The 16,855-nt window shown below is 49.9% G+C and overlaps 1 protein-coding gene across 10 annotated transcripts in view; it reads left to right on the top strand.

Moving 5' to 3' along the window:
- PACS2 (phosphofurin acidic cluster sorting protein 2) overlaps nucleotides 1–16,855 on the top strand; it is a 209,266-nt gene that overhangs the window by 155,655 nt on the left and 36,756 nt on the right. For all 10 annotated transcript variants that reach the window (XR_012160291.2, XM_073356257.2, XM_073356256.1 and 7 more), the window contains 2 exons: nucleotides 8,580–8,715; nucleotides 14,408–14,634. Coding sequence is in view for 9 of the 10 variants with exons in the window: in XM_073356257.2 (XP_073212358.1) it covers nucleotides 8,580–8,715; nucleotides 14,408–14,634 (363 nt within the window). In the remaining variant the exon portion in view is untranslated. The remainder of the gene's footprint in view (nucleotides 1–8,579; nucleotides 8,716–14,407; nucleotides 14,635–16,855) is intronic.

Raw genomic sequence — 16,855 nt, 5'->3', positions numbered from 1 at the left:
CAGCGGGACTATAGAAAGCGCCCGCAGCGGCAATCCCGGCCTGCCCACAGCCTGGATCTTCTAAGAACAAGCAGGCGGGCAAAAGGTGCTTTTGATGGGATGCTCGGGGATACCCTGCCAGTTCTCAGCAGGGACCTATCCCCAGTAAAGCTCCTTTTCTCCAATCGGTTGTGTACTTCCTTCCCGGAATGGTCGTGGCTCACCTCGGACCGGTAGGTCCTCAGCACCATCTCCTGAGGTTACACCCTTCAGTTTACCTCTTCCCCACCCAACCGCCCCGTCCCTTCCGGGGGACCCCTCTCACGAGGCCCTGCTCAAGTAGGAGGTGGGGCAGCTCCTGGACCTACGAGCTATAGAGGCGATGCCCGAGGAGTTCCGCTTTACAAAGTGTATGGCGGTGGTAGCGGCCTACCTCAGATGGCGGGCGGTCCAAATATTCCCATATCTGGATGACTGGCTAGTCAAAGGCACCTCCAGGTAACAGGTTAGGGATCATGTGGCACTCCTCCTGTCCACATGTACTGCCCTGGGCCTGTTGATAAACAATACCAAATCCACATTAGTCCCGGTCCAACACATAGAGTTTAGCAGGGCGCTACTGGACGCAGTGTCGGCCAGGGCCGCGACCCTGAAAGGACTCATTGATTCGGTCACAAGGTTCCCCGTGACGACAGTCAGGGTTTGCCTGCACCTGCTGGGTCACATGTCTGCGTGAACATATGTGGTCTATCACGCCAGACTCAGAATGAGGCCCCTCCAGCTGTGGCTGGCCTCACAGTTCTCCCAGGCCACGGAGAGAATGGACAAAGTCCTCACCGTACCGAACTCGGTGATCACCTCCCTGCGGTGGTGGTTCGTCCCAAACAACATGCTCCAAGGGGTCCCATTCAGGGACAGGTCCCCATCATTGGATCTGGTGTCTGACGCGTCGGACCTGGGTTGCGGGGCCCATGTGGTGAACTTTCAGACCCAAGGCCTGTGGTCGATACAAGACCTACCCCATCATATAAACGTCAAGGAACTCAAGGCGGTGTGACTGGCGTGTATGGTCTTCTGCTCGCACCTGGAGGGCCAGATAGTCAGGGTCGTCACAGACAACACAGCCTCGATGTTCTATATCAACAGACAAGGCGGGGCCCAATCCTCTGCCCTCTGCCACGAAGCCCTCCGTCTGTGGGACTTCTGTATAGCCCACGACATCTACCTAAAAGCCTTTCACCTGCCGAGCGCCCGGAATGTGAGGGTGGATCTCCTGAGCAGGGATTATTCCTCTCAGCACGAGTGGTTTCTACACCCAGAAGTGGCTCACCATCTCTTCCGAAGGTGGGGTACTCCCCAGGTGGACCTATTTGCAACCCAGCAGAACTGATGATGGCCCCGGTTCTGCGCCAGGGGGGCCTAGGGAGGGGCGCTATCTCCAATGCCTTTCCCCTGTCCTGATCAGGCCAGCTGCCTTCATGGCCCACGTCCCCATCCAGGACATTTGTAGGGCCGCCACGTGGTCTTCGGTTCACATGTTCACCTCACACTATGCGATCGTCTCCCAGGCCAGGGATGATGCCGGGGTCGGCAGGGTAGTACTCCGTCCCGAGAACTTGTGAACTCCTACCCACCTCCAACAGATATAGCTTGGAATCACCTATTGTGGAATACACATGAGCAATCACTCGAAGAGGAAAAGACAGTTACCTTTTCCATGACTGGTGTTCTTTGAGATGTGTTGCTCACGTCTATTCCACATCCCACTCTCCTTCCCCTCTGTCAGAGTTGTCTGGCAAGAAGGAACTGAGGGTGGGGGGAGCGCAGCTCTCTTTATACTGCTCCAGGCAGGTGCCGCTCCAGGGGTCACGGGGGGGCGCTCCCCCCACAGGTACTGCTAGGGGGAAAACTTCCAGCACCGCTGCATGTGGCAAGCACGCACACCTATTGTGGAATAGACATGAGCAGCACATCTCGAACAACACCAGTTATGGAAAAGGTAACTGTCTTTTACATATACAATAAAATCATAACATGCATTCTAGAGCGTAGACTTAAAGAACAAGAGACTCGTGTCTTGCAGAGTATTACTCACCCCAAATCCTTGCAGCGCTTTACAGCCAGGCATGGCTGTCATCCCCTTTTACCTAGACAAGCATGTTTGTCAGTTTGCCTCCTCTGAACTATTCAGTGTGTCCCTTTGTGTTTCAAGATATACCAGACCAATCCAATGTCTGTGTTTGTCAATAGGACATCCTCCTGCTCTTTGTTCCTTCCTCTAGGTTTTGCAATTTCTAACTTTGCACGTGGTTCACTGTGCAAATAGGCCTACAGTGTGTGGCATACATACACAAATGGTCAGATGGCGGAAGAGGCCTGTTACTGCCTGCCTGAAAGGAATTATCTCCACAGTCTGGCACCTCCTGGTGACCTGCCTCAACTCCAAGACCTTGAGAGCATAATTTTCAGTATAGATACATAGCTCCTTTACCATAATCCATACACACATTTCACAATGATTATGGCAACCAGTGGGATACTGGCTCTCAGTAGCGATCTCACATGCCACCCTTCGGTGAACTATTATGCAGATACCCAACCCTGGGAATCCCTGTAAATCCCTGTGCACCCCCAGACCCTCTGCCAGTTGGCACCAATGGGTGCCTAGGTCATACTTTCCCAGGAGGAAAATATCTTGGCTTCTGAGTCCAACTGTGCAGGGTTCATAGGGCAGGAGAGACTAAAGCTGATCTGTCAGAACACATGAAAAATGATATTTTAGTGTTACTGCATGAGCCTGACTCTTTGGGCCCTCTGTAGAGCTGGACGGGAGCACCGGGCCCTGTTGGGGGAACAAACAAGTTCCCGTTTGTAGCCCTGAAAGGCCATGAGATACCCGACTCTAGCACTGACATGTTAATGTCTAGAGAAGCTGCACTGATTTGGCTGCACCAGCCATGCCCTGGGCCTCTGAAGGAGGGAGGGGGGGAGAGGAGGGGACGGGAGGGAGAGCCCACACTGGTGGGCGGAAATATGGAGCAGGCCCCTGGGAGGCAGCACATTTTTCAGATTGCATCCATTAGGAGTTCCCAGTTGGCTCCAGGCAAGTGTATTAGTGGGGGATGAGGTGGGAAGTGGGGGTGCGAGTGCACGTGCTTGCACGTAACGTCAAATGTGGAACACCTGCCTGTGAAAGCAGGCCATTCGCACCAGGCGGCAGCAATAAAGAGCACGGGCTGCTTTTAGAGTTCACCTTAACGTCGTCGTGGGGCTGGGCTACATACAAACATACGCCAGTGTAGTTAATTTACTTGGAATTAACTGTGTCGATTCAAACAGAACATTCTTAATCCTAAATGAGCGGCCACACAGGCCTTGTCTACACAACAGAGTTAGGTCAATGTAAGGCTGCCTACGTCGACCTAACTCTGTAAGCGTCTACACTAAAACGTAACTCCCACCGATATAACTTCCACTTTACCAACTGAATAACTTCACTTCTGTGAGAGGCGTAGCTCTTAAGTCGACGTAGTGAGGTCGACACAGTGTCAGTGTAGACGCTGCGTTACTTATATCGCCTGTTGCTGCCTTTCGGAAACCATTCCACAGTGCCTCACACTGGCAGTTAAATCAGTGCAAGTGCTGGTTAGGACGCACACTGCCAACACAAGGAGTGTAGTGTGGACGTGTACAACCAATTCAACTGCGACAGTGGCTCTATGTCAACGTAATTTAGGTCAACTTAATTTTGTAGTGTAGACTTGCCCATAGACTTGTTCTGAAATATCAGGTATGAAATAGAAGTGAGTTTGGTGCATGTTTGTGTAAAGACCAGCTCTTACTTGGGCTTCAAAGTTCCAGCCCCAGGCAGGTGCTTGAGAAGGGGATCAGCTGGAGACAGCTTTCCGGTGGTGGTTCCAGCAGCACATTAGTTTGCATTGCATATTTGTTCATAGCAGGAAAAAACACTCAGCTCTAAAATGTTCTTAACAAAATGACCAGACAACATTGCAGCCAGGATCTGCCGGGATTTTCTTGATTCTGACATTAAGGCTTTTTGGGTGAGTTTTGGGAGTTTGCCAGTGAAACAATTAGTTTCTCATTTGCTAAGTGTCCTGGAGCCTTCACCCTAGAGTGTTAAACTTTGGCAAAGAGACTATACTGGGATTTCAGTAGGCTCTGCTGAATATCTTAGGCCAGGTTTACTATAGGGATTTCTGTTGTCTGCAGCCAGGCCTTGAACTGGGGCTTGTGCTTGTGCACATCCCTAGCACAGACACAGCCTTAGTAATTGACCACAGAGCATGTGGAGTGATTTTTCTTTTCGTTAAATTTTTTTGCCCAAACTCTGCAAATCTGTGACAGTTGACACCAGCTTTCCTACCATAGTCAGTTGCAATATAAATAACCCAGTTCAAAAAAGGCAGGTTAAGGTTTGTCATGCTGGGAAGGACTGTTTTACCCCTCACCCATGACTCAAATGGCTTGAAGAATTGTATTCAAACTTTAAACCTGTGGGGGGGTGGGTTTTATTAAAGGGATGGTTTTAAACCAGCACCATTATGGATATGTTATGCTGATTGTTAAACCTGGCTCATACTGACAAATATACAGAGAGAACCAGTTTTAAACGAAGGCCTTATCTACATTACCACATATGCCAACAAAAGTTATGTCACTCGAGGTTATGAAAAAACACACCCCTGAGCGACATAAGTTTTGCTGGCATAAGTGGTAGTGTGCGCAAGCTATGTTAGCAGGAGAGCTGCTACTGCCCGTTGGTTTTATGATGATGGGAGAGCTCTCTCCTGCCAGCATAGAGCGGCTACATGAGCAGCAATCTTACAGTGGGGGCAGCTGCATCGATACAGCTGTGCCAATGTAAGCTCGCTAGTGTAGACATGACCTAATAAGTGTCCTAGCCAGGGGTTTGCACTGGCTTAACTAAATCTGTTTTCTAAAGTGCTATATGCTAAACTGATGCAACTTCTATGTAGGCAGGGCCCAAGTCAGAGAGATTTTACCCCAAAATGTGGATGTCTGGCAAATTCTGCACATGTTAACATGGGAAACTGTCTTGCAACCTTAAGTAGAGCTCTGCATGCTTTGTTGGTGCTGTAGGCCAAGCTTATAGCACACCCCAGGGCTCCTGTATCCCTCCATTCCCACCTCCCACAAACTCCCTGGGTGGCAACTTCCCATCCCCCTGTTTCAGAGACTCCCTGCAGCCCTCCCACGCCCTCATGCCAGGCGATCTCTGTGCCCCCATTTCTCACATGCATATATGCCAGGGGTTGACCCCTATGCTCCATACCAGGATCCCGCACTGTCATCCCGTCCCCCCACTACCCCCACCAGAGATTCTGTGTTCCCCTTTCTCCCATGCCTGAGGCTCTGTCTGCACCTCCCCACATTCTTCTTGTTTCTCCTCTTCTCTTTCAGGGGGTCAGTATTTTTAAACTGTCTGGGGAAGATGGGCTGGTTGGAGATAAAGGGTATTGTGCTGAAACATGCTAGTGGCTGCCCTTAGTCAGCACTTTCAGAGGTGCCTGAACCTGCTAGCTTTGCTAACCAGATACCAGGGGGACCCTGTGCCATTTCTCCCGTTTTGGCTTTCTGATTTTCACCAGAATCAATAGGCTTCATCCCACTGATACTTAGAATATGCCTTGAAAGTTTGGAATTTAAATGCCACATCTGATCAAAGGTGTTGCGTTACATCCAGAGAAATGCCATTAAATGGAGTGTGGTAATATCTTGTATTGCACCAACTTCTGGTGGTGAGAGACAGCAAGCTTTTGAGCCGCACCCTCGGGTCTGGGAAAGGTGTCACAGCTAAATACAAGGTGTAACAGATTGTTTAGAGTAGGCAGTTAGCATATATTGTAAGGGACCATTTAAGGTGAAATGACCTGCTAACACCTCTGCTGTCATAGGACAAAAGGGTGGGGGGGGGTTGGTGGTGTACCTCATCCACCTCACTGAATGCCCCAGTAACTCTGTGGGTGAAACCAGACAATCACTGCACTGTCAAATGAACTCGCAAAGGAAAGCGATAAAAGACAAAAATACCACATCACCGGTGGGTGAACTCGTCTCACAGAGCGATCACTCTGACCTCTCAGTCCTCCTCCTCAAAGGAAACCTGCGCAACGCTTTCAGAAGACGAGCCTAGGAGCTTAAATTCATAACTGTGCTACACAGACACTATGGCTGCCTACGCTGCGCACCTTACAACAGCGCAGCTGTGCGGCTGCACCTGCATCGGTGTAAGGTTCAACGTGTAGCTGCTCTTTGTTGCCGGGAGAGAGGTCTCCCGGCAACAAAATAAACCCACCCCCAACGAAGGGCAGTAGCTTTGTCATTCGGAGAGCGTTTCCCGCCAGTGAAGCGCTGTCCACGCTGGCATTTTTGTTGGTGCAAGTTATGTCAGTTGGGGGGGGGCTTCAAACCCCTGATGGACAAAAGTGCTAGTGTAGACAAAGCCTAAAAATGATGGACTGAACAGACACACTGGACACGAACCCTCCTGTTTTTTGTCCTATGATTGCAGAGGTGTTAACAGGCCACTCCACCTGGAATGGTCCCTTGCAATATGTGCTATCTATTCTAAACAATCCGTTTCACCTTGCATTTAGTTGTGAGGCTGGAAATATGTTTCCCAGACCTGAAGAAGAGCTCTGTGTAGCTCCAAAGCTGCTCTTTCACCCACAGAAATTGGTCCAATAAAATACATTCCCTCCCCCACCTTGTCTCTTTAATACCTAAGGACCAGCATGGCTATGACAACGCTGCCAGGGCCGTCCCTACCCATACACAAAGCAAGCAGCTGCACACTGCTGCAGCCCCTGCTCTGCCTCTTCCCCATGGCTCCGTCCCTGCTCCACCCCCACCCCACCTCTTCCTGCCCCTGCTCCGGCCCAGCCCTGCCCTCACTCCAGCCCTTCCCCTGAGGACTGCAGCAGGGGTTGGGCTCCCTGCACTCACCAATGGTGGTAAGCGGAGGTACCTGGCCCCAGCCCGCTCTGCGCCGCCAGCGAGTGCTGGGGGCGGTTCCCCCCCCGCCCCTCAAGCCCTGAGGCTGGAAGCAAGGGGAGCAGAGCGAAGCGGGCTGGGGCCAGGTCGCTCCACTTCCCACCGCCCCGTGAGTGTGGGGTCGGGCCCGCCCTGCGCTCACCGGGCAGCAGGAAGTGGAGTGACCTGGCCCCAACCCATTCCGCTCCGCCAGCTCGTGCTGGGGGGCAGTTTCCCCCCTGCCCCTGCAGAGGCCTGGGGCCAGCTCCCCATCCCCCCACAGAGGCCTGGGGCCCCACACAGCCCCCTCCATATGGGGAGGCTGCATTAATGCCTGTTGTCATGGCTCTGCCGCCACGTTGCATATTTAAGTCTGCCAGCACCCTTGGAGGTAGGTAAGTATTAGAGCAGCCTGAAAGATGGGGTGCAAAGGCCCAGCAATTAGGTGACTTACCCAGGATCACACAACAAGTCGGAATCAGAATTGGGAATAGAACTCAAGTGCCATAAATCTGTCCTTCAGATACAGGGCAAGACACCTTCTCATACTCCACAGTCCCTGATGTTTTTGTCTACTGCACATCCTTCCAAGGCGCGCCTGTACCCATTGTTCTCTGTGTATTAGAGCCTTCTCCTCTGCATCTCTTCCCATCTGGAACAGCATTCCCATGTCTCTACTTCCAGACGCCTCTCATCTGAGGCCTCATATGGAAGCATCTCGTCTCCATGCCTCTTAATTTCTCTCTCTTGGCTGTTGTACTAATTCCTTAGAGAGCTTTGGGAACAGGCTGCATGTTGTAACACCACATTGCTCTTATACATGGTGGAGCCTTCTGTCAAAGAGACTCAAAGCTCTTTACAAATGTGAAGATGGCATGGGGACTCCACAGGGCTCCCCTTGTGGAGTTTCCTCCTAATTCCTCCCTTTAGGAGAGGGGGATTTGCCCCCCACTCATGCACACACTTTCAATTAAAGCAAGGGGTTGGCTCCCAAACCATGTGGACACCACCTTGTCCTAGTGGTACAGGACCATCCACCTAACCCTCCTGTGCGTTTTCACTGCCTCCTCCCCCCTTTTAAGAGAAGTTCTCAGCAGAGGGGGTTCCATGGAAAAGCTAACAAGCATGTTACCTTTGTGTGGATTCCCTGCCGGGGTTGAGGGAACAATGCATGTTCCTCATTTTCCCCTCCCTGGCCCGACCCCCTTACTACACAAGAATCCTAGCTCCTGCAGAGAGCACTGGGAGGGCTGTGGAAGTGGCTGGCCATCTCCCTTCTGCAGTGGAGTTGAGATCTGCATACAGTGTGTTTCCTGTAATGAGCTGGGGGAACAATCTCGCCCTAGATGACTCTGCTTCCCAAACCACCAGTGAGATCAGTAAATGGAACAGTAACTCCATTTGACAGATGGGGAAACAAGTTAGATGAGTGGCCCAGGGGGTGCCATGAAACAGAGGCAGGAAGAGACAATGGCCTAGGCGTAAGACTGAGATCTACTAAGAGAGAGACTGCACTGCATGGTGTTCACCAGCAGGAGAACCCAGGTGACGAACACAGACAAACGGTTTGACTCATTCTCTTTAAGGTGATTCCGATGACGCAGCTCCCTCTAGTTCCAGTGTCCTTTCCTCTACCCCGCCTTCTGTGTCTCCTGCTGTGAAGGAAGCTTCCCCCACCCCACCTTCCTCGCCATCTGTCACGGGCAGCTTCTCTTCCTCCAGGTAAAGCACCTTCTGCCTCTTTTCTCTCCCTGTATTACCCAAAATATAGTAGAAATGAAATCTCTTTGTAAGGAATACTGCAGCCCTCCTTCCCCCACGTGCAACTCCCATCTCCTCAGTCATCCCTTTACATTCTTTTAGCCTATTGCCCTGTGGAGATTAACCCTGCTTCACTTCAGAGGAATTAACTCGTGGATACTGGGAGGGGTCAGGAACTGATGGGAGGGTCATAGGGGCTTCATGAGGGTCAGGCTGAGTTTTCTTTGCTGCGTTTGGCTGGGAGGGGGTCAGGTCGTTTGGCAGAGTGCTTGCCTACATACATTCATCTGCAGCACTCTCTGAGGATACTCGTCTGCAGCTTTACCTCAGGTTCTGTTAGTGTCCTCAAACGGGAGTCTTGTCTTGGAGGTCTCCAGTTGGCCTGGAGACCTAATACATCGTGTCTTGGAGAATGTGTAGAAAGCAGGTATTTCTCTGGGCCTCCTGGTGTACTGCCTTTGGATTTTAGTAAAGCATTTGATACCGTCAAGAATAATCCATGTGATCGTAACTACTGGAGCAAGGGCCATCACAAAGGATAACAGGACACCCCTGGAATCCATGTTAGGGTCTGGCCTTATTAATGTCCTGGATGGAGATGCTCCCTGTATTTATACAGCACCTTGCACAGTAGAGCCTCTTTCTGATTGGGTCCTTGAGGTGCTGCACAATGCAAAGAAATAACAATGGTCTAGGAGGAGGAAGTAAGAAGCATGTTAATGAAATTTGCAGATGACACTAAATCTGGGAAGAGCTGTGAAGACCAGTCCAATAAATAAGAGGGACCAAGGAAGATTAGAAGCATGGGGAGATTAAACTTGATTTGAAAAATGGAAGCTAACAAAACTAGGAGCAAATAATCCAGAATACTCAGTGGGAGAGAGGGAATTGGGAGACAGTAAATGCAGAAAAACCTGGGGCATATTAATGGAGACTAAATTAAATGAGTTTTGTAGTGCAATAGGGCAGCAAAAAGCCAATGTAATTTTGGGCTGGATTCACAGCTCTCATCCTGAGCTGGGATGTATCAGACCAACTCAGTACAGATGTGGCATCAGTCAGTTCTGGCTACTTCAGTACTAAAGATATGGAAAAATTTGAGAGAAGAGCAACACAAAATTGAGTTATCAATAGCTCAAAACCATAGGATGTTGGGTTGCCAGGGAAATTCCACAAGACTGGAAGAGTGCTAATGTCAGTATTCAAAACTGGAAAACGGGATGACCCAGATAACTATAGGTTGACTAACCTGACATCAATCCCAGGCAAAATAATGGAAAAGTTGATGTGCGATTCAATTGATAAAGAATTTGAGGACAGAAATGTAATTAATCCTAATCAATGTGGTTTTATGAAAAACAGGTCTTGTCAGACCAACCTGATTTTGTTCTTTGAGGGTACAGGGCTGGTTGGTACAAATAACTGCAAAGATTTAATATACTTGGGCTTTGGTAAGGCATTTGAGTTGGTAGTACATGGCATTCTGATTACCGAAATAGCACGATACAATATCAATAGAGCACATGTTAAAGGGATTGGGAACTGGCTGACAGATGTCAATGGGAATCTTTATCAAATGAGACTGTTTCTAGTGGTGTTCCCCAGGGATCGGTAGCAGGCCCAACACTATTCAGTATTTTAATCAGTGACCTGGAAGTAAATATAAAATCACAGCTGATAAAATTTGCAGATAGCCCAAAGATTGGCGGAATAGCAGATAACGATGAGGACAGGGCAGTCATACAGAGCGACTGAAAAAGTTATACTCCTAGGAACAAGGAAGAGAGTCTATAACTGTAGGGGGAACTGCATCCTGGACAGCAGTGACCCTGAAAAAGATCTAGGGGGTCATGGTGTACAAGCAACTTCACATGAGCTTGTGTGATGCTGTAGCAAAAATGACCAATCCAGTCCCTGGATGTATAAAGAGGCATAGTGAGTAGCAGCAGTGAGGTGATTTTGCCTCTGTATATGGCATTGGTGAGACCAGTGCTGGAATACTGTATGTCCATATTTTTGAAACGATTAACAAATTGAACCACAAAAATGATCTGACAGCTAGTGAAAATGCTAAGGGCAGATGTGGTACTTCTGCTACTGATTATGGGGAGTCTCAGTGACTATGGGCAGAATTTAGCCCTAAAAGCTTATTTTTTGTGTGTGTTCTGCTGCTACACAAAGTGGAGTTAAGTGCATTAAAAGTTACCAACTAAACATCTTCAAAAATGCCAAAATTACCGAGGAGCACAAATCTCATTGAAAGTCCATGGGATTTATCATTTACCTCCCTTCACCATAGAAGTGTTGTGCGGCCTAATCATTTAGTTTAATGATCTTCAGATGGAAGATGCTGTATAATGGAGAATTATTAAGGACAAGGCTTTGGAGGAGAAGCAAGCAGTAGGACAAGTCCACCTCCTCCTCCAGGCTGTTTGACTTGTAAGCTCTGAGCTGTAGCATGGCAAGTGAGGGAGGAGGCTACCAGGAGATGGACAGGCAGAAAAGCAGAGAGGAGGAGAAGCATCTGTTGAGGGCTTGCTCAGGTATGGGGTTCAGTGTGAGTTATGGGAAGGTAGTAGGGAGGCGCGGTAGGCGTGTGGCTTGAATATGACTTCAGATGCAAGAGGCATCTTTCCCAGTGCTGGGATCATTTCAGTGCAATAGCCTATCTGTGCCTCCCCAGGTAGAATGAGATTGGCTTGAGTGCAGGGCTCCCTGCTTCATAAGCTTGCGTCTCCAGTTTCATTTTGCCAGACGCACGTTAACTATGGAGGTGTCTCTTTAGAAGGCCACGTTTGTGTTGCTTTTCATTTCCTCGCACACCAGTGGATGTTTCCTCTGGTGGCAGGCAGTTGGCGAAGGACCAGTCAGGACCGGAGGAGATGGCACCAATATTTTCATATGGGGAAGGCTTTGCTAGGCGTCTTGAGCTGAATTCAGGCCCGTCATGCAGAGCAGCTGGTCCCCTCGGCTCCCATTGACTCCAGTGGAATTTTTCAGGGCTCAGCATTTCTGGAAGTCAGGCCAGTGTTAGTCACTATCTAAATCCCCACTTGGCTTCCTTTATGCTTCCAAACTTGAAAGCTTTGGCCTTGGTCTCTGTGTTCCCCAGCCCCTTCTTCCTCTTCTGGGAGAAGACTGCAAGAGCCTCGTGCTGAGGCGCCATCTCTTGTCTCAGCCACAGGAGCTGTGGCTATCAGCACAGGTGAAGTGAGTTCTCACACCCCTCTGTGGGGAAGGAAGTGGAGGAGGTCCTCTGCAGGGCACCCTCCATTCCAGACCTGAATTCTGAGTCACCTCACTTTAGCGCTCTCTGTCTAGAACCTACTCTAGGCCTGGTCCCAGGAGAGATGGCAGAGAGTTCTCTCCAGGACCCCTGCCTCCCCACCACACCCCCCTCCTATGGCTGGGGCCATCGCCTGTATTCCCAGATGCTCCTCTCCCTTCCTTCCTCCCAAGCAGCTTCTGAAGGGGCCCGCCTCTTCCTCAGTCTTTCTCTGTCTCACCACCAAAGGCAATTCTCCCTGTGTGACTAATGCCTGAGGCCCTGCCCCTCGTTCCCCTTCCTCTTCAGAAGCCTTGTGTCTGCTACGCAAGGAGAGTTTCTCCCACCTCTGGTATGACCCAGCCTCTGGAGATTACCCCCCATGAAGGAGGAGAATGCAGGTTACTGATGTGAAAGAAGGGCCCCTAAGACAAGGTCGCCCCGGTCCACTTCGTTAATGCTGCACTTGCAATGTGCTACTCCAAGTGTAACTGCACCTCGCTGTAAACGCTGCTTGGGGCTGAGCCTATGGAGCCAGATCCTGGTAAGGTACTGTGGTCCCCATGAGTCTCATGCCGAATTAGACTGAGACTTCTAGTTTCAGGATACTCCTTGAAGAGAGGAAGATAGTGCTTATCTGCCCAATGAGTTACTGCGCCAGGGTGTGAATCTACCTGAATGCTGGGACTCTCAGTATGTTGTAGCCATGTCCGCATGGGAGGTTACTGCACGGCAGGCTGATGCACTGTACACTCTCATCCTGGCTTGCCGTCTGACTAGCCTTTCTGTCCCTCAGATACCTCAGCAAGGGCTGCCACCTACTTCATGCAGAGGCTGAGAAAATCCTTTTGTTCCATGATGGTCCTCTTTGACCATCTTTTCACACTAAATATGTTCCTGCTTCTGGCTGGCCTCTACCTTAGCCAGCCTGCTCAACCCAACTTAAAGCCTGTTCCAGGAGGTCCATGGACTGACTGGGGAGACGACTCTGTAGCTAGGTCTGCAGAGCAGCCATCTAGGCCCACATTTTCACCAAGCACTATCAGCTGGATCTGTCTGCATTGGGGTCTGAGGAGTTGGCACAGAGTGCCCCAGCTTTAAGACCATTTTCCAAGGTGTCACCTCGGTGGGGAGTACTCCTTCCTTCCTCTCCCCAGCCTGCCCCACTGCACCTGTCACCTCAGCTTGCGAGTTTCCTGCTCCCTCCTTGGGCCATTTTCAGCACTAGGGAGCTAAGCCACAAACTTTCTTCCACTGCCAACTGGGTTTATGTGACTTTGCTCCCCTGCGACAATTTCCTCCTAGGTAGCCCCTGGGGCTGAGGAAATGGGTGAAGTGACTCGTGTAGCCTAGGCTAAGCAGATTTAGCTGATGGGTTTTAGCAGCTATTGGCTGAGAAGCCTAAAGGCTCAGAGTGTCTGAATGAGGGCACGATTGGTGCCAAATTTCTTGCTCCTGATATGTTCTTCACTGCCTGCCTGATGGCAGCAGAATGGGCCCGCACATGTGTCCACTCTGGAGAGCCAAGCCACAGAACAAACATCCACTGGTGAAAAAATTGTGAGACAGTTTTCTCCACAGGGTCAGTGCATTCTGCATAGCCTTTCCTGTGATCGTCTGATATGGCCACCACAGTAGACCGTGTTTTATTCATTTGCTCCACCCACTGGCAATTTCTCAACCAATTAACAGACTTATCTTTTGTAACTAAGTCCCCCTGTGTGCCTAAAATACCAAGCTGGAGTGAGTTTTGCACCATGTCCTGATGGCAGCCAAGGTCTGACTTTGGTAGCCCACAAGGGAAAGTGATTGTCAAGCTCAGGATTGTATTGAGGTAGTGAACTACCAAGACAGGAAATTCCTTTTCCATGGGTTGGACTTTGTGAGCTACACAGCAGATGTGACTCTAGCCAGACTGATTTACAGTGCAGTCACCCAAAAAAGTAACTGGCTGTTCTTTCTGAAGAACAGTCCGATAGTTATTCTCAGGATTGCAATTAAAACAAAGGAAAAGGAATTCATTAGAAGTTGCCTGATTAAATGTAATTAGTAACAGTGATCCCTGGCTCATGTGCCACGTAATGGAGCTTCCTTGACAATTGTCTTTCATGAAAAGATCCTAACCTCCTTGATCTACCCTTTGATAAGTGGCTAGTTGTTTCTGGGTGCTTACCGTTCTCAGGTGCCCATTCTGAGAGATGTCCGAGGGGTGTGACTTGCCAAAGAAGCTGAGCACTCGCCCTCTGAAAATCTGGCCACCTTAAGGAGTCTCAGGTTGGGTAGCCAGCATCCCTAGTCACTTGTGAAAATGATGGGCCCTTGATTGACAAAATTTCCATCAAAATGACAGTCAGCATGTGGAAATGATTCTTTGCTCCCATCTTTTAGCCAGAGCCTTGGTGCTGAGCTGATGGGACTGCAGGTGGATTACTGGATTGCAGCTCAGCCCGTGGAGAAGAAAAGAGACCCAGAGAAGAAGGACTCTTCTGCTGCCAAAAACACACTCAAATGCACTTTCCGGTCTCTCCAGGTCAGCAGGTTACCCACGAGTGGAGAGACCACCAGCACTCCAACAATGTCAATGACAGTCGTGACAAAGGAAAAGAACAAAAAGGGTAAGAGGGGGAGGGGATTCAACTTGCTGTTCTATCAGGTGTTGCTGACGTGTAAAAGGTGGACGGTTGTACTTGTCCTGGCTTTCCAGGTCTGCCCGGGTTCACTGTGTGATGTGTTAACAATAGAACTTGCTCCTCGGCCCTGAAATGCCATTGTTAGGCCTGCTGGCTTGTGGCCCTAGAAGCAACCTTATTTTTGTGTTTTGGGGAGTGACTCCCCGTGTTGCTGTGTTTGGTGCCAGCAAATCACACCACATTGGGTAGGTCTCCTGATCCGCCTTTGCCCCTGTGAAATAAAAGCTGGTTGCTGTACCATGAGGTAAGCCAAGGCCACTGAATAATTGAACACGCAACAAATCATGAGCCACCCAATCTCCCGGGTGGACTTTGGCTGGGTTTTTTAGGGTGGGGTTATTTTGCTTTTTCCTTATCAAACCCAAGCATTCATTAAAACAATATCTTGCCCTTTCTGCTGCAGGGCCATTTCTTAAAGGACTCCATGCACTGTTGCTCCATTAGTTTTAGACTTGTAGAAAACTTTTTCCAGGCATGGGTGCACACATTTTGCCATAATGGATGTCTGTGGTCTAAAGATGGCTAATACTTGACGTTTAAGGTGAAGATACCCCTCGTGCCCCTAGCCAGCTATACGATTGTGACAATTGCTGGGCATCAGTTGAAGGCCTGAAGCATGAGATTGAATTCCTCTGTTCATTATTGCAGGTAGAGATGTATTAACGGTCATACAACTATCTAGCCCTTGTGTTGGACTCAGTATAATCCTGTACCCTTGTTAGATGATTTCACAGCAGTGATTAACAGAGACTACTCTTACAGCTGGTTTACACAGGGAATCTATTGTGAAATAAGATATGGTGTGAATTTAAAGCGATGGATTAATTGGAAGTGGATTAAGTTAAAGGTACTCTTAGTTTACTATATAAGCATCCACCCACGGAGCTAGTGCGGAATAGTCATTCAGGGCTGTTTCCTCGTGTAGACAAGCCTTTGGATTCCTACTGTTCGTTTGTTGGGAGAAAGGGTTGGAGGCGAAGGAGGATGGGGAGGTGGTGGTCATACGGCAGGGTATGGGTAGTGGAGGGAGGGTAAGAATGGGAAGGTGTGAGAAGAATGTGGAGAAGAGAAGGGTGGGGCTGGATAAGAGGGTACAGCAGTTGTGCTGCTAGTACTCAAGGGAGAGTATGTCACAGCACCCCCACCTCCCCAATTGAAGGTATCCTCACACCAAAGGCTTCAGTCCAATCTTCTCTCATAAGGACCTACCTGCTGGAAACCCACCACCAAAATGTGGAGTGGGAGGAGCAACGCAGAGAACTTGCTGCAGTTCTTGGGTCTTCTGAGCCTCTCTTCCTTTTTTCCTTTGCAACTCCCCTGTGTCCCAGTATGGTGCTACCAGCCAGCCCATGATCCTTCAAGCTGTTAGAAGGCCTCTGCCTACCTCCCCCCATTTCCCAGCTCAATGCAGAACATACCTGTCCCCCACTCAGACAAGGACCAGGCAACCAGGAAGATCCATGGAGGTGCCAGGTCTCCCACTTCCCTCATTCCCAGAGCAGAGAGTTCTGGCAGGCAGCTGGCCACCTGAGTGCCAAAGCCGTGGTGACATGGGCTTTTCTGTCTCCTTCCCCTTGGACAAGGAGGGACCATAGCATGACTGTGTCTGTGAGAACGAGTCTGAGGAGCAGAGCAATATGCTCATTCCCAGCAGGGTGAGTCAAAACAGCCTCAGTGCAACCTTCCACAAAACTCGGGCCAGCCCTAGAGAATACACTAGTAGATGTGAGAGGTTCACTGCTCCCCTAGGGGAGAAACCAGGAGTGGGACCATTCCTGAACAAGTGCTATGTTCTGAATGTCCATTCAAATGGAAGCCAGGACAGCATGAGCTGGCTGGACTCTCGGCACTGAGGACTGACCTCCCAGACACGTCCCCCTATGCTGAGGATGGCACACTATCAGATCAGACATCACCTTGATAGACTCTAAACAGCAAGGGGAGACAAGCAGGGAACTGATGGAGGCCAGCCAACCCCTCCACTGGAAGGAAACCTGCCCATGTGAGGGTATGGAGCCCCCTGGCATACTGGCTCAGCAGCAAAGAGTTGGACTTACCCAAATGAAGAGTAGATCAAGGGCTGCTCAGCTGGGTGGTGTACCTCAGGGGAGTAGCAGTGGGAGAACTCTGGGTGGGTACCATCTCC

Source organism: Lepidochelys kempii, chromosome 8 (assembly GCF_965140285.1).
Source record: "Lepidochelys kempii isolate rLepKem1 chromosome 8, rLepKem1.hap1, whole genome shotgun sequence".
In the NCBI taxonomy this organism is placed as follows: domain Eukaryota; kingdom Metazoa; phylum Chordata; order Testudines; family Cheloniidae; genus Lepidochelys; species Lepidochelys kempii.
This window is presented reverse-complemented; position numbering and strand designations above follow the sequence as displayed.